Raw genomic sequence first — 26,676 nt, 5'->3', positions numbered from 1 at the left:
AGCTGCGGGTCAATTTTGATGTTGCAGAATACATTCCCATATCCCATTCACTCAGCAGCTGGAACGCTCCTTGAAAAGAGGAAAGATAACTTGTCAGGAATGGCTCTGAAAAGGATAAATAAGGTTTTTGTTTAATATTTGTACTTCATTCTGTTTTTCTGATATTGCTTATGAAAAAAATTCTTTGCTTTTTTTTTCAATCATGTAACCTAGGCTTACAATTGGTTGGACAAGCCATGGTCTATTGATGTCCTAGGCCTAGCCATGGTCCCCTAGGCAAAGCTTTACACTGGCCCATTTATGGAACTAGTTGAGTCTGGTGGAAAGAAGAAATAAATTGGAAAACAATTAAACAGTAAACAACTGATGTCCTAGGCCTAGCCATGGTCCCCTAGGCAAAGCTTTACGCTGGTCCTGCATGGAACTAGGGAAGTCTCGGGAAAAGAAGAAAACAGTTGGAAAACAATGGTAAAATTCTACTTTAGCTACTTTTGGCTATCTTGGAAAGGGGTTAAGTTAGGAAAATAAAACTCTCAGGGATGGGTCTACAGGCTAAAGTATGTCCTGGGATGGTATTTTGAAGTACCTACCTCTACTTCTTCTCTCTCTAGAGGGTCTTGAAATTTGCCTACATGACAAGTCTATTTCCTGATATTTCACTAGGCTAGAATTTTAAGCCACATCAATGTTTTTTTTTAATTTAGGAAATGTATTTGCATATCTTTAAAACCTTAAAAATTAGGATTGAGCAAAGTTGTAAAGCTGAAAACAACTTTGTTGCACTTCATTTAAGCAGAAGATCTGTTTTGCAAAGTTTTACTTTTATAACATACATATTTTTAAAGGTCATCAAAGGTGAGGACCCTCTAGAGGGAGGAGAGGAGATAGGTTCTTCAAAATATCTTCCCAGGACATACTTTAGCCTGTAGACCCATCCCAGTAAATATTTACCAAATCATATTATTGACTTATGAATAAAGTGAATATACCACTTGATGCCTTTTTTTATGCTCTTTCCAAATATAATACTCATTTTTGTCAGGAATGAATTTTACCCCCACCCCTATTTACTGATTCAGGGTATATATTTGCACATTAGGAAGGGTAGGGGTGAAGTTTACACTTACCTCCCATTTACATCAGAAATAAAATTTACCCCCTCTCCCCCCCCCCTAATGTGCAAATATATACCCTGAATTGGTATATATAGGGGTGGGGGTAAAATTCATTTCCAACAAAAATAATTATTATATTTGGAAAGAACATAAAAAAGGCATCAAGTGATATGTTCACTTTATTTGTAAGTCAATAATATGATTTGGTAAATATTTACCCCCATCCCTGAAAGTTTCATTTTCTTAACCTAACCCCTTTCCAAGATTGCAAAAAGTAGCTAAAGTAGAATTTTACCAAAAACAATTAAGACAGTAAACATAGCCATTAAGACAGTAAACTATCTGGCCTCATTAAGTGGTGGAGGTTTGGACTGGGATGCAGTGGCAATTGTTATGATAATTTTGTTTGGAAATAGTATTGAATGGGGACTAATAGTGTATTTTGTTTTTATTCCAAGCTATCTAACAGTCTATCTTATTCCTTCTAGCCAAGACTAAATTAAATATAGGCTAAGGGTATCTTTAAGGATTTGTGATGGAATTGGTAATGGTAGCAGTCAGTATGTTTAGAAAAACATCAAAATGTAAGAGAATTAAGGTATCGAGTGGTATGTTCATTTTTTAACTAGCAAATCAATCAAAACATAAACAAAAATAGTCTATATAGGCTACCATATAGACTCCTTTACATTTACCCCAAGAGGTGGTAATTTGGGCGGTTGGTGTCAGTTGTTTCCCACTGGATTTTCCAAATAATTTTGGCAATTTCAGTCTAAAAAAATTCCTCCCTTCCTGTCTGAAGCTAAAAAAAAATCCCCCCTACATTTATTACCTGAAATCATTGTTTTTACAGCAAATAAGTCAGTAAATTTTCTGGTTAACTCATTTACCATTAGCCTAAGTCTGCTGAAATTCAAGAAGCACATAGGCTACTCTTACAAAATCTCAGACTAAGGATTTTATAGATTCATGAAAAATGGTGGTGCTTATAAAATATTGCCTAATATGCTGGTAACTGGTACATTACTTTAGCCTGCATCTTAAAACATTCTAGTCAAGTATTTTGAGCAAATGTTTGGCTACAGGATATTCTTAGATAACATTCTAGATAAGGGACATTTGAATGTCTTGAGTAATAGTTTGAATTGGATTAAATGAAACCTTCAAGAATGAATCCAGAGCCTCTGTAAACATTGAATATAGGGCAACAATCAGATAGAAATAAAAAAGAAATATACCATTGGGTACACAGTGGTGTTTAAAAAAAAAATTATTATATAGCCCCTGGACTCTCTGGATGGAGACCCCTCTTGCCCCCCCCCCCCAAAAAAAAGAAATGATGGAGCTACATATCTGGGCCTGGCTGTATGCAAAAGCTTGTTGGTTTTTGTCTGTTTGCCATTGTTTTTTGTGCCCATTTCTCAAAAATAGTTACTTCATAAAGCCACTTTAACAAATAAGCAAAAAAAACAGCACATCTTTTGTTCAGTCTAGAGCTGTATCAACCTCCATTATAGAAGGGGTATGGGATGCAATTATGTTGGCAGCAGTTATTATACTTAAAAAGAATATTGAAAAGAGAACCTAATGATGTATTTCTTTTTCTCTTATCTGATTTCCATCCCAAGATATGCTTTTACAAGTCTTTTGAAGTATTTAGCCTACCTCATCCTCCTTCCTCCTCTAAAAGACAATGGTCTTTGGTACCATGCTATGAAAGTTAAATCTTTAAAAATAGATATATTACTGAAATGAGACAAGTGAACTGTTTTAAGCCTTATACCATTTCCAAACTCATACTTATTTATTACATTATTTTAAACAAAAAACAGAGTAAGCCACTGGCTCATCTCATTGTATATAGACAATAAACAAGAATTTGACCCCTGGGTATTGACTGGTACCACAATAACAAATAAATTCCTTATGCTAAGCACATTACATTAATAAGCATATATCAAAATACACAAAGAGATACATTCTCACACTCTTGTTAGGGGCACTGAGTAAAACAGATCATAGAAATGCAATATATGGGATAAAAGTATTTCTTGAATCTGGAATTAAAATGCTTGGTATAGCTTTGAAATCTTGCTCAGATCATATCAGTTATGTTTTAGAGTATAATTCTTGGGCCAATAGGAGATACAGTATTATTGACCCCACTGCTGCCATCAGCAGATGCATTGCCACTTACAATAGACGAATAAATGGACACCCATGGTGTTCAATTTTAAAACGATAGGTCTTTCAAGTTTACTGTTTTTGTGTTTGTTATGTATACTGTGTGATTGTTTTGTTTTATTATTATGCTTGTGTGCTTGTTCTGTAAGTTTTATTTTTGTTTTGTTTGTGCTTGTCTTTGTGCTAGTTTCATTGTGCTTGTGCTGTCTTTGTTTGTTATGTTTACTGTGTGATTGTTTTGTTTTATTATTATGCTTGTGTGCTTGTTCTGTAAGTTTTATTTTTGTTTTGTTTGTGCTTGTCTATGTGCTAGTTTCTTTGTGCTTGTGCTGTCTTTTTTTGTTATGTATACTGTCTGATTGTTTGGTTTATTACTGTACTATGCTTGTGTGATTATTCTATGAATTTTAATTTTGTTTTATTTTGTCATTTTCTGTCAATCTTTTTCAATATTTTGTCATTTTCTGTCAATTTGTTGTAAATTTAAGTGGTGATTTGAGAAAGACTGGTGAAAACATTAATATTTGCAGTCAACATTGATCGCGCCGGCGGCGCGCCGCCGACATATTACCGGCGGCGCGCCGCCGACATATTACCGGTGGCACGGCGCGGCGCGCTGTTTTTGGCCCCACTGCCGTCGGTCTTCCCTCATCGGTGCGGCGCCGGGGTCTATATATATATATATATATATATATCATCTTCAGATCGTGACGTTCACGTCAAACATAATTCATTGTTAAAAATGCTTTAAAAAAACTACACTTAGTTAAAAAGTCAAAATGAGAAATAAATAGAACACAATAAAATTAATGAAAATACATAAAAAAATGATGGGTCAAAATTTAGAAATTTTTGTTATACATATTATGAAACTAGGTACAAAACTTTTTTGCTAACCAATGATGGACGTCTTACCGGCGGCACGGCGCGGCGCGCTGTTTTTGGCCCCACTGCCGTTGGTCTTCCCTCATCGGTGCGGCGCCGGGGTCTATATATATATATCATCTTCAGATCGTGATATTGTTTGTGCTTGTCTATGTGCTAGTTTCATTGTGCTTGTGCTGTCTTTGTTTGTTATGTATACTGTGTGATCGTTTTGTTTTATTATTATGCTTGTGTGCTTGTTCTGTAAGTTTTATTTTTGTTTTGTTTGTGCTTGTCTATGTGCTAGTTTCATTGTGCTTGTGCTGTCTTTGTTTGTTATGTATACTGTGTGATTGTTTTGTTTTATTATTATGCTTGTGTGCTTGTTCTGTAAGTTTTATTTTTGTTTTCTTTGTGCTTGTCTATGTGCTAGTTTCATTGTGCTTGTGCTGTCTTTGTTTGTTATGTATACTGTGTGATTGTTTTGTTTTATTATTATGCTTGTGTGCTTGTTCTGTAAGTTTTATTTTTGTTTTTTTTGTGCTTGTCTATGTGCTAGTTTCATTGTGCTTGTGCTGTCTTTGTTTGTTATGTATACTGTGTGATTGTTTGGTTTATTACTGTACTATGCTTGTGTGATTATTCTATGAATTTTAATTTTGTTTTATTTTGTCATTTTCTGTCTTTTTCTTTTGTTTTTGTTTTTTCTTTTCTTTTTTTATACTGTTTGTTATTGTATTTTCAACAGGTTATAAATAAATTCAATTCAATAAAGCCAAAATAAGAAAAATTAACAATCCTAAATGAAGGTAAAGCATTTCTTGTCACAGTTTAAATAGGTATAAACCTGTCTTCTAACCACTACAAACAAGGAAAGAATAGAGATTGTAGCTTGGAAACACCTTCTTGGGGTATATTTTAAGCCCTATATCCAATCCTCTAAAGTTCCATTTACCTAACTCAACTATATTCCAATATAGCAAAAAGTTCTAATCTAGAACTTAACCCATTTTGATAAACAAAAACTAATTGCCATATCTGGTGCTTTGTTTTAATAGATTTTGAAGGGAGTGAGTAAAACTCAGGAATGGGCCCAGAACCTAAGTTATGCCTCCTGCTCATGAGGGCCATTGAGATAGGATAAAAAATTGCTTTCTGCACAAACTTCCTTTAATATTTTTAAGAAAATAGTTAACTTTAGTAAGTCAAAATTTCATAGGCTGAAAAAAATTATATTTGAGCTAATTCCTAAAAGTTAAAATGTGTATGAGTACCAGGATTATTTATCTGACAAGTCTTAATACTTTCCCTAAGCATTTCATGAGATGTAGATATCACCAGAGGATTGGGAATAGCTACTTGAAATGGTCTGGATTAGTTGTTTGATAAGTTACTCCTACTAACTCCAGAAAATGTAGGATAAGTGATGTATGTCAACAAAAAGTTAATATTTTCAAAAATGAGAAAGATACATGAAATTACTTGCAGAGAAACAAAATGGATAAAATAAAATATTGCACATCTCCAGGGATTTGTATATAAGCTATGTTTTAGATTTGTATAAGCAGCAATATAAGTTTATGTTTTAAACTTAAGTATATCTTTATTTGTTTTGTATATTTGTGTAAGTTTTGGAACATCACAGAAAACAACATAGAAACTTTGTCTGGAAAGCAACTGTTTGTCCTATCTACCACCACCCTTTCCCTATTCTTAGGACAGTGACCTTTGATGAACATACACAAATATTATTCTATACATGTGAAATACATCTAGAACACAAACAAGGGTTAAGAAAAGTGTTTTGACACACATGTCTGATAAATCCTAAGTTTTAAGGTTTGGAAGATGAAAAAAAAACCTTCAGTATCTAACTCAAATTGTTAGAATTTTGTTTTTTAAAGCCAAGGGTCATTAAACACAGATTCAAGCCTTGAATCTGTGAAAACATTTTTTTTTCGGAAAAGTTAAATTAGGTACCACATAGGTAAGGAATTCTTTATGTCCAGGCTCCCATTTAGAAATACGGAAGGGATGGAAACAATTGTTTGGCAATAGCCTTGTCTCCAAGTCTATACCAGATAATCAGTGAATTTTATATATTCTTTGGATTATGTTTTTTAAAAGACTTATTCTCTTTGCAGCCAAAGTGATAATGGGAGATAAGATAAAATAATATTTATTTTTGAAAAACTATCACAAGCTATAATAGAGGCAAATTTGCTTCAAAGGTCAAAGTAAAGAAAACAAAACAGAAACAACAAAGACAGCTAAACAAATGTGGAAAACTAATCAAACAAGAAATCTGTCAAATATAAAAATGGTAAAAAAAAACTAATACATATTAGTAAAATATAACATTGCAAAATTTTGTGTCCAAAAACTAGTAACAAACCATGCACAATTAAGGGGGGGGGGAGGAAAAGATAATAATTTTCAAACAAATAGCAATCATAAGTTAAAAAAAAAAATCATCTCAAGTTAAATAATGTAAAAGTCAAAACATATGGAATTAAAAACGTAATTCAAGTCAAAAGTAGCATTAATAAGAGAAGTGATCAGATAAGTGAAAACAAATCATCATAAGTGAAAACAAATCATCATAAGTGAAAACAATATCAGATTGATAAGTGAAAACAATATAAAAGTGTGTAAAAGACTAGAGTAAAAAAATAGGGCTAAAAATTTGGAACATGGTGAAAGAAACTGAAGCCTAAAAACCATCACAAATGGGTAAAAATGGAAATGGGTATAGAGAAAGGGGGAATAGTTATTGTAACAGTACACCATCAACTAAAAAAGAGACAAAGGAGTTGTTTTTGGTCCAGGACCTGTATCAGGAATTATTAAGGTGCGTCAAAATAAATGGGATTGATCTTTTTTGGAAACCTCTTGGTAACAGCATGGATTGGAGAGTAAGTTGGGATTGCTGTGGATGCTAAGTGGGGGAGTTGGGGTGTAGTGGGTTTGTAAAATTTGGGAAAAATTTTCCCAGTGCGGGGATTGGAAGTGAAAATGAACTGTCTGTTGTTATTTTACCCATCTCCTTAAGAAAAGTTACCTGGTTCTCCTCCTCTCTAGATGCAGGAGATGTGTGTATCTATGCCAATAAGGGTAGCATGTGTATAGTTCAATGTAAGAAACTAATCTCTATAAATAAAGTGGAACTCGAAACATTGAATATGAATACTATTCTTGATAATAATTGAGCAGGGGTGCCAATTGGGGGGATGGGGAGCGGGTTAACCACCATCCCCCACTTTGTTTGGATTTTTTTTTGTATTTTAAATCAAATAGATCAAAATAACAAAATAATTTTCCACTCTTTGGTTTTGAAACACATTTTCCCCCTCCTTTTACATTTTCATGAATGGCATCACTGTTATTGAACAACACAAGATACATTTAAATTGAATTTCATTATTGATTGTATGTTCCATTAGGCTTGCTTAGCTTTTTCCTAAACAAGACTTTTGATTTAAATACAGTTTGGACCTCTGTAATCTTTCAATTTGAAAAATTTTATAATCTTGAATTTGTTTTTTCACAGTTGAAAAAAAAAAATACCAAACAAATCTTAGAACTAACAAGGCTGTGGAGTTGGTTATCAATTATACTGACTCCAGACATATCATTATACCAGCTCTCATAAAGAAAGGAAAAACTAGCAAAAATGGGATTTTTAAAGGCCAAACAAAAATACTGAAAAAACACAACAAAGCGAATATTTTGAGGGGACAAACGCCTCTCTTCTTCAATGCCAATGTCAGGCCAATGTGGTTTAAGAAATTATCTATAACATTTCTAATTGTGACTCCAACTCCTGAAATTTTAAATATAGTTTCTTTGACTCCATCCTATAATACTTCCTTTTTTGCCATAGATGACATGACGCCATTAGTAATCAGTCCTCCTCTTTGGGTAAGTTGAAACATTCTTTGTTTCCAGAAAAAAGCTCCTATTGTTAAATCTTCTGCTAGTGATACAAATAATTGAATAAATTGTTTCTGTAGTAGTACTGTAGTACTATGGTGTTTCAAAAATCAATATAATATAAAATATAAAATTTTATATATAAAAATTCAATATAAATAGCTTACAATATTAATTTTGTTATTATACCCACTTTTTAGTATTTGAAAAGGATTTGGCTTGACTCCAGCCATTATTTCTGCTACTCTGACTCCATTCAGCAAAAATTTCTTGAAACTCCATGACTCCAACTCCAAATCCCGAGAACTAAGAATGGGATGTTAGGGACCATAGCAATGGCAGTTGTCATTAACTATGACTGAAATGTGGGCACTTCTAAAGATGGGGGAACCTCTGGTGTATGCTTTTGAGAGAAATTGTCAAAGCCTAATTTAAACCAATTGTTTTTCCTCCCTGGCTTTTTTGAAAGTGTTAAGTTCTCTTCCAAGTAAATTATCAGATCCTTTCAAAAAAGTATGTACTGTATTTACTGTTGAACAACTACATTGTGCAATTATATAGGATGCTATAGTAAATTACTTGAATTTATTTTTGTATATACACAAATTATGTAGAGGATTATTCAATAAATGTTGAATGTAAAACACATCAAGTGCCATTCAGATATTTAGAGCTAGTGGTCATTCTAAGCAGTTTGTATTATTTTTCTATATTTTAGGAACTTCAAGATTTAGGGAGGGACCCACCTGCACAATGTTCAGCAGGGCCAGTTGGTGATGACTGTAAGTAGTTTTTTTTTATCTCTTCATCTCTGTAATACTAAATTTAAGTCTCTTGATTTTATGTTACAGAGGTGGAACCAAGTTAACTTCTTTTGGGTGTAGGGGATCAGAGAACTCTTGCTCTTGGTTGATTTTTAGGCAGCATTTTCAAGGAAGGTAGGGGGTTTGCAGACAATTCTGGGAGCCCAACCCCACTGTGATTTTCCAAAAACTAACACACAAGCATTTGTCCAATAAGAGAGTCGTACATACTCCCGCCATTTACCCTTGCCATTTAAACATTTGCTTCTCAATTATTTGGACTATCTGTCTTGGCTTTTTCTATAGTTAGCCATGTCTTGATGCCTACTGCAAAATACTTGATTTTCAATTCAATTGAAAATCAAGTATGTTGCAGTAAGCATCAACACATGGCTTACTGTAGAAAAAGCCAAGGCAGATAGTCTGAGTAATTGAGAGGCAAATGTTTAAATGGCACAGATAAATGGCGGGAGTAAGTATGACTCTTATTGGACAAAGGCTTGTGTGTTAGTTTTTGGAAAGGCACGCCTGCCTAGAGTCTCAGGCAGGTAGACCAAGAATAGGACCATTAGATTGCCTGGAATGAGAGGCAAACAAGGCACGCCCGCCTATGGTCTTAGGAAGGTTGACCAAGAATTTAGAATTGACACAGGACCATTAATTTGCTTGGAATAACAGGCAAACAATCGTTTAAAGCCATCTTCACCTTCCAAGTAGTACCTATTCATTGCCTAAGCATCTGCATCAGCCCTGCATTCTGAGCAAATTTTAGTTTTTCACAAATTCTTCAAATTTTTGGGTCACTTGCCCAAGACTCTGGCTAGGTAGGCGCCCCCATATATTGTCCCAAATTTTTCTCTCAGTTTAGCACTTGTTCACAGATGTTCACCGTCTCCAATCACTTTCCAAATAGTATCTGTTCATTGCTTCAGCTCAGTCCAGCATTCTGAGCAGATTTCAACCTTTCACAAATTTTACAAATTTTTGGGTCACTTGCCTGAGACTCTAGGGCAGGTGGGTGCCCCAAATTCCTCTCTCACCTTAGAACTTGGCATATCAAATATGCCAAAATTAAGTCTTGGCATCTTTTTCCATTGATAAAAAGTAAAATATTTAGAGTTTTTTTCAGTAGAAATTTTATTTGTGCAGCAAAAAAAATCGATATTATAATACTTTACATTTACCAATAAAAAAAAAAAAAAAAAATCAAAGGGGAGGAGAAGTCTTTTCAACTCATTAATGATTATTTCCAAATTTGTAGTTTTAGAGTATCCACCCTGTTTTGTTAATTGCTGGGGCATCTAATCAAAACTTCCAGAGATATTTTTTCTGGTGAAGGGGATGTGGCGACTTTGAATTAAGTAATGTATTGATTTTTTATGTGCCATTTCAAGCCCATGCTGTATTTGTGAGATACAAAGCAGTATCAAGATAAAATGTAACCCTGTATAAAGAAATCTTGATGTCATGACGTCCAAATGGACCTTAAATTAGAAGTTGGGCTTTTGTAAAATTACATTTGTTTTTTTATTGGACCTTTAACTTTTGCCTCGGCTTGTCTTTTACCATTATGAAAGACATATCGCCGAACCTTTGTTTCTTTTAATTGTTCAGGGGGTGGGACAAAAACTTTTTTTTCTTTCAACGATTTATCTAGTCCAGGTTTTTGATTTTCAAAGGTATGGAAGGCATTCACGACCACCTTTGTTTCTTTTAATTGTTCAGGTGGTGTGACAAAACTTCTTCTTTTGCCTTGGCTTGTCTTTTGTCATTGTGAAAGACGTATTGCTCAACCTTATGTTTCTTTGAATTGTTCAGGGGGTGTGACAAAAAATTCTTTTTCTTCCAACAATTTATTCAGTCCATATTTTTGATTTTCAAAAGTATGGTAGGTGTTGATGACCTTATCCATGTCAAAACCCAATCATCATCGCTATCATTTTGACTTTGTTTTGTTTGTTACACTTCGGCTTATCTTTCGTCATTATGAAATACATATCGCCGAACCTTTGTTTTTTTAACAATGGTATGAGGCACGCTGCAGTCTTCTATATATAGATTCTCACTGTCGCTTTTCTTCTATACGCAGACAATTTGAGCCTTTTCTTGATGTCATGACGTCCACATGGACCTTAAATTAGAAGTTGGGCTTTTGTAAAATTACATTTGTTTTTTTATTGGACCTTTAACTTTTGCTTCGGCTTGTCTTTTGCCATTATGAAAGACATATCGCCGAACCTTTGTTTCTTTCAGTTGTTCAGGTGGTGGGACAAAAACTTCTTTTTCTTCCAACGATTTATCCAGTCCAGGTTTTTGATATTCAAAGGTATAGAAGGCCTTGACGACCATCTTTGTTTCTTCTTGTTGTTCAGGTGGTGTGACAAAACTTCTTCTTTTGTCTTGGCGGGTCTTTTGTCATTGTGAAAGACGTATTGCTCAACCTTATGTTTCTTTGAATTGTTCAGGGGGAGGGACAAAAACTTCTTTTTCTTCCAACAATTTATCCAGTCCATATTTTTAATTTTCAAAAGTATGGTAGTTGTTGAGGACCTTATCCATGTCAAAACCCAATCATCATCGCTATCATTCTGAATTTGTTTTGTTTGTTACACCTCGGCTTATCTTTCTTCATTATGAAATACGTATCGCCGAACCTTTGTTTTTTTTAACAAAGGTATGGGGCACGTGGCAGGCTTCTATATATAGATTCTCACTGTCGCTTGTCTTCTATACGCAGACAATTTTAGCCTTTTCTTGATGTCATGAAGTCCAAATGGACCTTAAATTATAATTGGTGCCTTTAAAAAATTACATTTTTTTATTGGACCTTTTAATTTTGCTTCGGCTTGTCTTCTGTCATTATGAAAGACATATTCTCAAACCTTTGTTTATTTAAATTGTTCTTGCGGCGAGAAAAAAACTTCTTTTTCTTCCAATGATTTATCTAGTCCGGGTTTTTGACTTTACAAGGTATGGAAGGCATTGACCACCACCTTTGTTTATTCTAATGTGTTTTTGGCGGTGGGTCAAAAACTTCTTCTTTTGCCTTGGCTTGTCTTTTGTCATTATGAAAGACATATCGCCAAACCTTTCTTTTAATTGTTCAGATGGTGCGACAAAAATTCTTTTTTTTCCAACAATTTATTAAGTCCATATTTTTTATTTTCAAAGGTATGGTAGGTTTTGATGACCTTATCCATGTCAAAATCCAAAAAGTTTATCCTTAGAACTTCTTTTAACCTAAACATACATATACAAACAGGGAGGCAGGTAAGGACCCCTCCCCTCAGTTTTGATCTGAAGCCCTCCCCCCCCCCCCCGCCTCCAATGTCGGTCTGAAGAAGCTGCCTCTACTCTCTAGGAAAACCTGAAGATCAAAATTAATTTTTATGATCATTTAAAGAATTCCCTGGCACTCCACTTTTGCCCCTTCAAAGGTTAGACCTGTGTGCACATATGAATGTAGCAATTTAACAGGGACAAAGTTTTTAAGCCTTGATACCCATATGGGCATGTCTCCCGAAAACTCAAGAAATTGATGGCCTAAATATCTAACTTTTTAATGATTTCGACTCCTCTCCTTGAGAAAAAATCCTTTAATGCCCCCTCCCTAAGCCGTAGGGTTGGGCTTGTTTGTACCTTGTGGATTTTCCTGCATTTAACCGTGTACGCTGACTTAATGATATATTGATTTTTTGCTTTGAGACGAAATTTTCTTCTGTAATAAGCGGAAAAATCCTTAACTCTATGTCCTATTAGATTGTTCTAGCTCAAAATATGTCCCTAAACTTGCAAATTTTAGTGGCATGTCAAGCGCCCCCGGGACGAGAATCTTTTAAACAATGTCTTGCCACATAAATATTTCATTTTCTTCTTTTAAAATACTATCGCTTCCAAACTGGCTTGGGTTTTTTTAGTGTCATTTGACCAGTCTGTTTGTCAGTTCTTTTGAAATATTTGAGAATGAACTAGATAACAGAATAATCATGATTGTAAGACATGGCTATGTAGACATCCTGTATTATTATTGCTTCACTGTTGGGTTTAATTTGCTTGCCCCTAATAGTACATGTTTTGACAAGAGGTGGATATGTTTATGGATATTTATATGATATGTTTTTGGAGGAGGAGGTTTAACAGCTCACTATCCTCGCGGTATGGAGTTGCAAGTCCAGTGTCCGTGGTACACAAAAGAAATGAGAGGCAGATTATAGGAGGCACATTATTGGTAAAAGCACCTCTGAAATTGTCCCTCGTTGATAGTATGTTTGTTGTTACATATAATTGCCCTTATTTGTATTTTTTTTTCTTCTTGTCTGTTCTTCTTTGTTTTGGTTCTGTTTGTATTTGTCAGAATTTATTTGTTTCTTTCCATTTTCTTTCTTTATACTCCATCAGTGTTGTATTTTACATTTATGATGGGCAATAAATTTATACATATATATATATATATATATATATATATATATATATATATATATATATATATATATATATATATATATATATATATATATATATATATATATATATATATATATATATATATATATATATATATATATATATATATATATATATATATATATATATATGTAAATATAATGCTTCTAGAGGTCAGTTTTTGAGAGATTAGAACGAGTATAGGTATTAGGATGTTTTTTATGTGAATGTGGAATCTAATTCTTCTAAAAATGCGTTTTTAAGGCCCAAGTATAAAGACTCAAGACTTTAAGCGGGACTTTAGAAAAGTGTATTCCTCTGCTATTATGTTTCTTGGGAATGGGTTTCCATCTCCCCCCCCCATTCCCTTTTTGTAACTATACGTGTACTTTACACTTGATAGTATTCTGTTATGTATTTTTTGTAGCCAAAAATCTGGATGTTTTATATATTATGTAATGTATGTAAAAATACTTTTTAGCATAAAAATATGCATACGTAACGCATTTTTTATTTCAGTATTCCATTGGCAGGCAACTATCATGGGTCCGGTAAGTTTTTTGTTTTTTTATATTTTTTGGGGGTTTGTCCTGTTCGTTTCTTTGTTGTTGTGTTTCGTGTTATTTTTTACGTCGCAAAATTGGAAACATCGCTGGGTTTTGTTGCATTACCTGACTTTCTACAGAAACAATTTCTACTGTTTCAGTAAAATATATAATTGAAATCATAGTTATATTTATTAACTGACGCAAACTGGTTCTCTATGAAGTGTTTTCTCCAAATGTCCCAAATAGAGAAAAAAAATTAGAAAAGATTTAGCCTAATTGTTAGTTATCCCGAAATGGTATAAATGTATCACCCCCCCCCCCCCCCAAAAAAAAAGGTTAAACCGCTCTTCCTTTATTGCGAAAACTGGAGACTCATTGTCGATGCCCTAGGCTCCTCTGGAGGCACAAAAGGATCTAAGGTCTGAGATAAACCGCTCTTCCTATGTCAAATGCAGCATGTTACTTTTCATTAAACAACATTTGAGGCAAAAAGAAGCTTGAGCTGCTAAAGGAAGTTAGGTTCCTTCATCTTATTTTAGGATTTTCATATCTTTTAAAATTAATTCATATCTTTTAAAATTAATTCATATTACCCTTTATTATTGATATGTGAAAATAGAAGCTAAAAAAGACACACTTGCACAGTAAATCAAATTAGAAAAAAAAGTCCCAGAATAAGTCTGTTACAGACGAAAGGCAAACTTAAAAAAAACTATACAGTAGAATTCGGGGATTATAAGACAAAAGTAGTCGAAATTGAAATACCAGTCTCTTGGTAACCAAATGTACGACTTAGTCAGTGCATTGGTTTTGAGAGGGAAGAGGCAAGGGTGGGGGGGGGGGCATTCGTTAAAGGCCGGTTTGGTGTAAAAAGTATAAGCTGCTGGTAATTACTGATGTTCCACATTCCTACTAAATTTTAACTGACGATTCTGATCTTGTTGCCGTTATTTTGCCGTTTCTGATCTTATTGAAACTGTTATCTTTGTACCAAATACAGTTCAATGTACATTCAACCTTTAAACAATATGACAGAGAGTTGTTTAAGATGTCAATTGCTTTCCTTAAAGCGCAACTTAAATTTTGCCATAAAGAGCAGAGGGGATGGATGGTATCACCTTCATATTTAGGATAATTACTATTGATTTTAAGCATTAACCTAGTTCTTTAGTTTCATGTGAAAATTTTTTTTTTTTAATAAGCTAAGAACCAAATATAATGGTAACCTTGAGATAGTATGAGCTATAGTAATTGAGTAAGGCTTTAACGAAATTGAGAAACAACTGTTAAAGCTTTGTAAAGATGCTGATTTGAAATAAAAAGTAACAAAATAAGTAATAATTAATCAGGTCAAATGACTCAAGGCTAGCATTACCATTAAATGCCATCTAGAGTAGTAGGAGGCATTTATAATTTTTCCTGGATTGACCTTCATTTTGTTTTCTTTGCATTGCCTTTGCCAAGATTGAACATACCTTTATCTTTATTAATTAAAAAAACAACTTTCTGAAGAAGAAGTTTTTCAAAGAAAAGTAAAGAGGCATATTAAAGGCGAGCAGAAATGAAGTCCTATAGAACTGAAAACAACCTGAAATTACTATTAGAAAAATAAAGGAAGCGCATAAATAACAGATACTGATATAGATAAACAAGTAAACCCTGAACGAGAAGAAATTCAAATGAATGCTCAAGTCAAACTTAAAATGAACATACATACAGGAGTTTGATGCTCCCCCCCCCCCGCTAGTAGTTTGGATGCCCCCTCCCCCCACTAGTAAACCTGCGTTAGGCTGTTGCTTCATCTGCGTTCTATTGACAACCTATGTGCGTTTAATTACACACGAAGTTGGTTTAATTTTCAAAACGTCGAAGAAAAAAAAAGATATAGAATCAGCATAATAATCAAAATGACTTGAAAGAAGAGTTTTAGCAAATTAAAGTTTAAGCCCTTTTAATTTTGGCATTTGCTAGATAATGGATTGCCGGGTTTTGCTGTTCGTCTCTCTAATCATATCTAGATATTTCTGACACTGCAGGAACTGCATGACTTCCAAGGGCACACATTGCCGATTCCCGCCACGTTGAAAGTCACAAACTTGCACTTATCGGTATTGACATAAAGTCCGATAGATTGAAAATCACTGCAGTCGCCTCAGGTTATCTTGTAAGTTTGGTTTTGATCTGCTGCGAAGAAGAACATGGTCAGCGTAGGCTATGTAAGACAGGTCAGTGCCGTGGGGAGATGCAATTGAGACTCTTGGAGATTACACGTTTGAAAATAAGACGACGAAGGACTCTGGCGTTTCTCAAGCCTTTTCTGATTTTGGTGGGTTCAGAAACCGTTCTCTCTGTTTGGTAGACACTGTCAAATTTTTTTTACCAAAACTTGAGCTTTCACTACATTCACACTTACGCCACTGTGCAGCAGATAATTTATTTAAGTTCAACTGTTAGTAATTACAAATTAACAAACTTAACATTTCTTCTGGATTTAATGTTTTGTATTTTGTTAATGTTTTTTTACTTTTTTAATGTTTTGTACTTTGTAAAGTTTCTGTTAAAGTTTCAGAATTCAAGTAATTGAGACATAATTCAAAAAAGTTTAATGAAGGGAAGCCAAATATGTTTGCTTCAATATTACAATATACTCAAAATGGCGGCAGTTCGTGCATTATGTTAATGTAAACAAATTTTTTGAAGTAGTTAAATATAAATTAATCCGGATTAATCCGATCGAAAAAATGGGATTGTATATGGTTATGGGAACATGACCGAAGATTTTGAAAAAAAAAACAATCAAAGATTAATAGCAAGAGGACGAAACATCTTTTAGTAAAATAATCCAATCAATTTTTTGTAAAATATTTTTTTTTACGAAAAGTCCCTGATCGAAAAAAAATCAGTTGCATTTTCCTATGGGAGCTGAGCCACTTGATGCTTAGCAAATAATTTTTAAGATCCTGGAAATAAATAGCGTCGTATGTGCTCTCGAAATATGCCTTTGTGATTAAAATGTTAGTGAAAGTCATAGTGAAATAGAAAGAAAACGAAAGAATTGTCTAGATCTGATAAAAAACTTAAAAGTTCAGGGAAGAATTTTTTTAGTAGAATCGTTTTTTAGCAAAAGTCTCTGTAAAAAAAAATAGATTTTTTTAGATTGTTTTGTAATAGATTTGTTAAGATACTTGTGACTCTTAGGTTAGACTATTGTGTTTCCGCCCTTGTTCTGGGAAAGTAGCTTCTGGACTAAACAGATTAAAATTTCTTTCTTCTTGTAGCCTGACAGCCCATACCAGGGAGGTGTGTTCTTCTTAACGATTCACTTTCCTACAGACTATCCTTTCAAACCACCTAAGGTAAATATTCTCTTATTTGTCACCCTTTTAATTCCTTATTTTATTATTTCCTAGAGGTTTTGTCCTTAAAAATCGGTGACTGCTAGTAAATATCTCGTTTATAAGAAAGAGGCAACACAACACAAATATTAAAACATAGATGCTAGCATTTAAAAATAATGGACTTGAGCTAAAATTAATAGAAAATAGTAGACGAATTAAAATAAGGCGTAAACGTAAATGCGGTAGGGTTACATATACAATTTTAAGGAAAAATGACAACCATGAGAATACCAAATGGTGAGTGTTTGGAGCCTGACGTTTGAGGTAGAATGACCCCTAAAGTTTAAACATTAGTAAACTATGTTTCCATTTTCTTCACGTTCGGAATGTCAAATAGTTGTTTTTCGTATTCTATTCCATTCCCCTCCCCCTGAAACAAATAAATTGCTATGCCCCCCCCCCCCCGAGAAAAATTACTGCGTATGTGCCTTATTGCTACATAGCAGAATAATAAAGCTTAATTATAATTTATTAATATACTGATTTCAGTTAGGATCTAGTTTTATTTAGATTCAACCTTAAATATTCTGTAAGTATGCAGACTCTTTTGTTTTTGAATTACTTTTATTTATTATAAAATAGTTAAGATTAGATGAATATGAAGAACACAAAGAAATGTAATTTTTGAACGCTTTTTGAAAACATTGTTCTCTTTATCTTGTACCTGATTTAAAGCAAAAGTGAAGAAAAAAGATTAAAAAAAATAATACAACAGTTTTCTAGGTTATGCAATAAAGTTTTGATTTGTTAAAGCTAGATGGCGTTGTTTTTTTCTCTAAGAGACAAAAGTGAGTTTCCTTTTTTGTCAGCCTTTACACTCTTTGTTTCACTCCTAATCACAAACCTGAAATGGATCTGTTGGGTAATGCAAGATGGCGTTGTTTTTTTTTCTCTCAGAGACAAAATTGAGTTTCCTATCTTGGTCAGCTTTTACACTCTTTATTTCACTCCCAATCACAAACCTGAAATTTGGCTCTTGGCCAAACACCTAAAAATCCAAAAATTAGCTGCAGCCTCGATACAAAACTCTAATTTAGGAATAGGTGTAGCTTGTGGCAGGTTAAACATGGTATATCAAATGGTCAAGCTGTTACATCAGGACCCATTGAAATGGATTAAACCTTAAATCATCTTGAAAATTATGTAAAAACTCTTGTCAAAATAAGGTCTAGCATAAGAGGGTAAGAGAGGTGGCTTTAATAAAACATCCTTTATTAAAGTCTGTATTATGATATGTATTTGAACTTAAGCTGGGCTATATCTTCATAAGGCTAAAATCCAATAGCTTGTCTTTACCTCTATCACTGGGTAAGATCTAAAATTAAAACACATTCCGCACGTATTTCAGAAACGTTGAATGAAATTCGTTTTCAAGATCATTGCATGGTTACTCTTACCGTAACTACTCGCATACTGAGAACTACTACTAAGTGTGTACAATCAGTTAACACTAACTCCTATTATTAGTAAAACTTTTTAGCTAATGTTACTATTATTCATGTATGCAAGAACTAGGTCAATCAAAAGACGAAAATACATGTATAAACACACAAGTTTTTCCTTAAGAACGAGCTGTGGATTTAAAGGTCGATATTAACAGAAGTTGTAAAGAATTTTAAGGCTTAACTGAAAATAACGTAAATTTCCGCAAATAAGTATGGCGTTACCACCCCTCAAAACCTTCAAAAGATTGGCGTATTATTTGCGTTTTACTGCATAATTTTGTTAATACTTATTTCGTTTTTCATTTTAAGATTAAAAATTAGAGCTTCCAAAAAAACTTCTTGGCTGTTATTAATCACCTTTTTTTCATCAATCAGAATCATTAGTTTTTAACATATAATCCTAAAGAAGAAGATGATTTAGTAGTCCCTGGATTACCCATACCTACCACAATAGCTCATGCGCAGACCCCTCTGGGACGCGAAAGGGCATTCATAATGGTCCATATTCCTCGCTAAACAGAAGAAGAGGCCTGAACATAACTTTCAGTTTAAGCAATCTATATAGTTTTCAGTAAAGTGTGAATGGTGCTCTAGCCTGTTTGGGGTTGGAGTCAGGGGGGGGGGTAACGCTCAATATCTATGATACCTAATGCTTGTTTTTTTCCTCATTACTATTTCTGATCTTTTTGGAAATTAAATCTTATGTAACCAGTTTACGATTCCTTTGAGTTCCGAATTTCTCTCTTCTTTTCTTATGTTTGTTTATAAGATGTTGTAAAAAAAAACAAAAAAACAATAAACACTGTTATATAAACTCTTAAAATCCGGTCAGAATGCATTCTCTGCATGCTAGCTGCTAACTTCTATCTATTTGTATCTAATTTCTATATTGATCAATAATTTATATCCAATTTCTATATATATATCTAGTTGATTTATTCAATTTATCTGTTGAAATCTTTGCAAGATTTGATTCAAGTGAATCCAAAAATTAGCATTTGCAGAATCTTTATGAAACTAAAATCTTATGGCTAACGAACATTAAGCAACTCCTATCTATATCTCCGATGATTTTTTTTCTGTTTGTGTCTATTCTTTTGTTGTGTGTTGATAAAACACTTTTTTTATTTGACAAAAGAAATTTTATCTCTGTTATGAAGAGTTGCTTCGTTTTTTAGGTTGCTTTCACAACAAGAATCTACCATCCAAACATAAATAGTAACGGTAATATCTGTTTAGATATTCTACGTTCACAGTGGTCTCCGGCTCTAACAATTTCGAAAGGTACCAGTATATCTACTAATTTTTTCAACCCCCCCCCCGCTTTCCTCCATCTTTATTTTTTCTCCTCCTTTTCCCCTTACCAATCTTCTTCTCTTCCTCTTTCCCTCCATCTTTTTCTTTCTTTCTCTCCTTCTATCTCCTCCCTGTCTGTATCTCTTTTCTCTCTCTCCCTCTCTCCTCTATCTTTCTCCTACTCTCTATCTCCGCCCCCCTCTCTCTCTGTTTCTTTCTGTATTTTATTGATGTGTTTCATCTGCTATCTATCTGCTTGTTTTTCACCGCAGTGGCATTTTTGTGAATGCGAAGTTGTACGCCCACATAGGACTGTATGAAATTCATCCTTCTGATAAATAAATATGTTTGTAACAACAAAGCCATAGAGGTTGCAGTACTATCCAATGGAAGAAATACGTTTATGCTATTAATGACTATTTTTTTTGTTCAGTTATTTGACATATGTTACTTAAATGCAACATTTTATTGTGAATGTGCAATCAAGAGTCTTGTATTACAGTTCTTTTTTGCCCCAGAATATAGTCATATTTTTCCCAGCATCCATAATTTTTGAATCATGATTATTATTCTGAATATAATTCCCTAAACCAGTTTGTCCTGACAAATTCAGAAATGCAATCAGATATTGGCTGCGCTGATCTTTTTTGCTTATTTTTTTTTTGCCTGAAATACCAAGAAATTGGAGCGAGAAATTGAAAAAGTCTTCACGCAAACTATAAATGCTAGTAAACAACTGATTCGGTTTCTGAATTCAGCACATTTAATTGTTCCCAAAACTTCAGCTAATGCTTAAAGCTCTCAGTTAAAAATTTTTTTCCACCTATAGGTAAAGTGTGCAGGCTTCAGACTTTGGCTGCACTGATAATTTTTGTGTAATGATTTGTTTATATTTTGCCTGAAATACTAAAAATTCGAGTGAAAAATCGTAAAAGTCTTCACGCAAAACTATGATGCTAAAAATCTGACTCGGTTTTAGAATTCAACATATTTAATCGTTCCCGAAAACTTCAGCTAACCCTTAAAACTTTCGGGTAAAATTTTATTTCCACCTAAGGATGAAGTGTTCACAGATGTGTTGGCTTCGGGTGGCTTGGTGCTGCACTGAGGCGTCAGTAGTAGTATTAGTGACCTATTTTCATTTTTTAGTTCTTTTTTTCCTTGAAATTAACTAAAAAAAAACAAGTTTTTTTAACTGAAAGTAAGGAGCGACATTAAAACTTAAAACGAACAGAAATTATTCCGTATATGAAAGGGGCTGTCCCCTCCTCAACGCCTCGCTCTTTACGCTAAAGTTTTTTATTGTTTTAAAAGACAAAGTTGTGAGACAGAGTCAAACTTTAGCGTAAAGAGCGAGGCGTTGAGGAGGGGACAGCCCCTTTCATATATGGAATAATTTCTGTTCGTTTTAAGTTTTAATGTCGCTCCTTATTTTCAGTTAAAAAAACTTGTTTTTTTTTATTTAATTTCTGAATCTTTTTGAATTGATGCAGCTTTGATTTTGGCTCACCGTACATGAATATTCAAAACAAAATTCGCATATTAATTTTCCTTTTTTTGGCTAATTGGCCATCTCGAAATCTTGTTCTGAGACAACTTACAAATTAAGTTAAGTGTCGAGTTTCTATATTCGAATGTTTTCATTACGTATATTAGAGAATTTGGTCCCCAGTCGATTTCTCGCCCTTTACAATGACGTTCAAATTTTGTTCGAATCACAAGCCCCTGAATCACACAGTCCATGAAATTATAATAGATAGCTCTTTTGAAAGTACTAAAAAACTTTTGCGTAAAGAGTGAGGTTTTGACTAGGAGGCGAACCCATTCATATACGTAATAATTTCTGTTTGTTTTAAGTTTTAATGTTGCTCGTTATTTTCTGTTGAAAAAAACTTGTTTTTTTTATTTAATTTCTGATCGCTTTTTAAGTAATGCTGGGAAATCTGGCACTTCATGGAAATGCTCCTTCCCCCAAGGAAATATCCCCCATTGAAAGATCCTTTCTCATAACCCCTACCCTTACCCCGACCTCCCACTAGAAAAGAAAAGTCCTCCTGAAAACACCTGTATACTTCCCAATAACCAATATACTGTATGTAAACAATGGGCAAAGTTTATAACCTGCAGCCCTTCCCCCGGGAACTTCGGGGGATTAAGTCATCCTCAAAGACACATTTATTAGGTTTTCGACTATGCTGAACAAAATGGTTATCTCAAAATTTTGATTGGGTGACTTTGGGAAAAAAATGAGCGTGGGAGGGGGCCAAGTTGCCCTCCAATTTTTTTGGTCACTTAAAAAGGGAACTAGAACTTTCAATTTCCGTTTGAATGAGCCCTTCCACGATATTCTAGGACTACTGGACCGAGACGATCACCCCTGGGAAAATCAAAAAACAAAAACTAATAAATAAACCACGAATCCGTCATCTTTCTCCTGGCAAAAAATGTAAAATTCTATATTTTTGCAAGTGGGACCCTTTACAATACTGTTTCCTGAGATGCTGAATTTGAGGATGTGAATATCAATAGATTTCTATGACTTTCGTAGCTTGTTTCCCCCCTTTTTTCGAAAGAAAGGTACATTTTCTCAGGCGCGTAGCTTTTGATGGGTAAGACTAACCCTTGATGAAGCTTATATATTTGAAACCAGCATAAAAATCTGATTCTTTTAATGTATCTATTGATATCAAAATTCCGCTTTATAGAGTTTTGGTTACTACTGAGCCGAGTCACACCTTGCTTACAATTCGTTACCACGAACTGTTTGACACTGAATGTTGAACCAAAGAATGTCTTTGGATAAATCTATATTTCGTTCTAAGGGGTTAAAAAAATGTTCTTAGAGGAAATCCGTCTGGTTCTTTCTACGTTTGTATTTAGTGCAACATTTCGTTGTGTTTTCCGTTCTTCTGAAAGATTTGGCTTTAAAATTCATTATGTGCCCCTCCCCCCCCCCCCCCCCTGCAACAATCCTTTGCCTAGATCCGTAGATACTGATGCCATCAAAATTATTTATACCAAAGATTCTAAATAAAATAATGTTTAGTCCAAGTGCAGTTTGTTTCTTTCTAAACGTGTGCGTAGTGTAAAGTTGATCTACTTCGTTTTTAACGTTGTTGTCAATCCGTTCACTTCTCTGTGAATGGAGGTACCAATCAATGTGTTTTGTTGTAGATACTGTGCTCTAACTTGGTTTTTCTTTTCTAGTATTGTTGTCAATCTGTTCACTCCTCTGTGACCCAAATCCAGATGATCCATTAGTGCCAGAAATAGCTAGAATATACAAAACTGACCGGGAGAAATACAATGAATTAGCAAGAGAGTGGACTAGGAAATATGCTATGTGAAAAGGGGTTATTTCCCTGTCTGTCTTTTTCTCTGTTTCATCTGGTGTAACTCATATCTTTCTTTTCTCCTGTATTTAATATTAGTCTTTTGTTTTAGTTGATAAGAGAGAATTTTTTTTTGTATGTCGGTCTTTGTGCCTTTATTTCTGACAGCGTAAAAATCATATTAAGCTTATTAAAATACAATATCTGTTATTTTCATTTATGGTCCGTTCAGACGCATGGAAAAACCAATGAGAAAAACCAATCGGTACGATGGGAAAAGTATTCAAACGATAGGTGCCAAATTGTTTCTAAAAAAAAACACAGATAACCCATGCTTGGTCAGGCCAAGTCTCTAAGCCAACTGTTTTTTTGCCCAATATCTTCCTTTTTCGTGTCAGTTTTATTCATTTGTGTTGGATAAAAACTGATTATTATAGATAAGAGCCACCAAATCTCGATTTTTTGTGCGCTCAACAGTTGACATGCCACACGAAAACCGATTGGTACCGTAAGGAAAGAAGAAAAAAATAGCCCTTAAACCGATCGGTACTATGGGAAAAACCGATCGGTTTGTCCTTGGTACCGATCGGTATTTTAGCGTTTCCCCATGCGTCTAAACTGGCTATTAGAAGAGAAAGTTTAACAACAACCATTTATGCCACGTGTTTGATCAAAGATTGTAAAAATCTAAGCAAAGAAATGACAGGGTATAGCTCCTAACGTGAACAAAATAGTAAGATTGTTGCCAATGGGATGATGTTTTCGTGAAAACTGACTTAGAACAAAAAAAAGCGGAGTTGTAAGATTAGTTAAAGAGAAAGCTGACTGTTCCTAGCGGTTCAGCAACTCTTCCCATATGTATTAACTTGGTGGTATTTTGCCATGTAGAAATTTACTATGAAGCTTACTATCAGTTACATTAAACAAAAATATTTTATGTGGAAGCATAAATACTATCTTACTATCAGTTACATAAAAAAAATTTTTTATGTCGAAGCATAAATAAATAAAGTTTTTATGAGGAATGTCGTTTCATAGGCTACGCAAATGAAAAATACTGCCATCTATTTTGATGGATTGCTTTCTGTCACATTTGCTTAAAGTGTCATTTCTTCTTTGGTTGTGATATTCTGTGTTCTAATGGATAATAAGAAACTAAATTGTAGTTATTTTATTATTAATAATTTAAGGGCCCAAAATTATTTTAAATTAGAAAGAGGATTTTAAACTTTTTTTTTGCGTTGCTTTAAAATTATAGATAATAAACTGATAAAGTAATTCATACCAGAAAAACGATGTAATTCTAATATGACTATAAACATTAATTATTAAAAATTATATCATGAATTTCTTGAATTAAACTAAAATATTTGGCTTAGCAGATTTAGCGATCATCTATAGTAAAATGGGACGAAAGTTTTTTTTTAATAAAAGTTCTTGGGAAACTACATGTTTAAATGTACTGAAAATAGTTTTTATTTCTATGTTTTGAACGCTTAAGGTACATCTCCATTTGACAGTTTTGAAAATATGAGAGAAACATGTTTCTGCTGTCTACTCCAGTGGCCATTTAAAAATCTTGCAGATTTGCCAGGGCTGCCAAATCTTCGCAGGCGGAGGAACAGCCTATTTACGATACCTACCAGATAGGCAGAAACTGCCAGTTACAGATGTGCTTGCACTGTACTTCCCTCTTTTTTCCAAAAATCATAACTGAAGAAACTATCTATTGTTTATGATAATTTCTCAACGCATTATTGTATATCTGATTGTTATTGAACATTTTATTTATGTCCAACTGGGGGCTATATTCTATTAAGACTAAGTTTGATTGACTTTCTGCAGACTTGTTTCTATCGAAAAGGCTCTCCAATGCCCTTTTATCACTGTTATGAATTGTCACGCTAAGTTTACGGCTATAAAGCTGGAAAACGGCCCAATTTTGCACTTGCTTGGCTATAAAAGTTGATCTAATAAAAGTCCTAGAGCCTTATTAATTGTCTAGACATCTGATGATAGAGGAGACCAATTCTTCATAAGTCTTTGATTTAATTCAAGATGTCTGTCTCATAAAAATTCTCTCTTTCCTCCATATTTTTTTTGAAGGTAGTGACACCGATTTTTGTGATGAAAGCAGTGAATAAAAGTTTTTATTACTTTTTTGTATACTCTTTAGCTGTGATGAACCGTCGGTTTGTATACCGCTATACTGTCGGTTTAGTTACTCGTTATTATGAGCTTTTATTTGGATCTACACATCTTTCAACAGTAAAGACCAATTCTTTCACAAGTCTTTATTTTTGGTTTTTTTCATTTTCCCCGTTTTCCTTTTTTTCATTTCTTTTTCATTCTTTTCATTCCTTCTTTTCATTCCTTTTCATTTCTTTCTTTTCATTCCTTTTTCATTTCCCCCTTTCTTCTTTCTTCTTCCTTTTTAAAGCTGGCGAAACCGATTTTTGTGATGAAAGCAGTGAATAAAAGTTTTTATTATTTTTTGTACAGTCTCGACCTGTGATTAACTGTCGGTTTGGCTGCTCGTTACTGTGGGCAACAAGCTTCACATATTTCAACGCAGAAGACAAATTTCTTCATAAGTCTTTGTTTAAAGCGAAGATCTCTATTAAATAGAGATCATTAAGAGATGAAGATCTTTTCTTTTTTTTCGAAGGTCGCTATTAGAAGGCTATTTTTCCCATTGTTTTTGCTTTGCAGTTTTAGAGGTGTTTTTGTAATGTCAGCATCAATAAGTGGACTAAATTACGACCATATTTTGCAATGTAAAATGAAATCCCTTGTATATGTATTTTCAATGTATAGCATTTCATATTATATATCTTAACATTAAAACAGTAGATTAAAAAATAAATAGCTTGTTGAAATCATTGTATCTCTCCAGTAACGGAAAAATTATAATTAGTGTTGAAAGTAAAAGACTGTTCCTCATAAATAGGCTAATCCTTTTTTGTGGAAAAAAATAGTCTATACTACAAAAGAAAAACGAACATAAATATAAAATAAAGAATGTTTCCAAATATAAGTAAAGAGTGACGTGAAAGCTTAAAACGATCCGCAAATCCTGGAACGGAGGAGGGTTTGTTTCCTCTAGGTACCTCACTCGTAACGTTCATGTGGTTGCTAGGGCTTTATTGAAAACATTTTATTTTATGAAAACGCGCAATTTTTTGAATAACGACTAAGTACGACTATGTACAGTTATCAATTGGGAATTTCCTGTATTGTAAGCTTTTAGTTTTCAAGTTAAGCACAAGCAGCTACCAAAATGTTATGAGGAAGGGACCTCACCCTCTCCACGTT

The 26,676-nt window shown here is 33.8% G+C and overlaps 1 protein-coding gene across 1 annotated transcript; it reads left to right on the top strand.

The window, feature by feature from the left end:
• On the top strand, positions 1–25,520 carry LOC148952608 (ubiquitin-conjugating enzyme E2-17 kDa). Its single transcript, XM_089089984.1, has 6 exons — positions 1–123; positions 8,815–8,878; positions 13,862–13,893; positions 17,169–17,246; positions 19,912–20,017; positions 23,237–25,520. Exons 1-6 carry the CDS (start codon positions 19–21, stop codon positions 23,374–23,376), a joined length of 525 nt encoding a protein of 174 aa, XP_088946110.1. The 5' UTR covers positions 1–18; the 3' UTR covers positions 23,377–25,520.
• The last annotated feature ends 1,156 nt before the right edge of the window (positions 25,521–26,676 follow it).

This window comes from Artemia sp. Qi Xiang Cuo, chromosome 5 (assembly GCF_049724085.1).
Source record: "Artemia sp. Qi Xiang Cuo chromosome 5, ASM4972408v1, whole genome shotgun sequence".
NCBI lineage: Eukaryota > Metazoa > Arthropoda > Branchiopoda > Anostraca > Artemiidae > Artemia > Artemia sp. Qi Xiang Cuo.
This window is presented reverse-complemented; position numbering and strand designations above follow the sequence as displayed.

Coding starts and splice junctions, on each gene's coding strand:
- LOC148952608 (XM_089089984.1), top strand. CDS start 19: ATGTTGCAGAATACATTCCCATATCCCATTCACTCAGCAGCTGGAACG. Junction 17,247..19,911: donor ATCCTTTCAAACCACCTAAG/GTAAATATTCTC, acceptor TTCGTTTTTTAG/GTTGCTTTCACAACAAGAAT. Junction 20,018..23,236: donor GGCTCTAACAATTTCGAAAG/GTACCAGTATAT, acceptor TTTCTTTTCTAG/TATTGTTGTCAATCTGTTCA.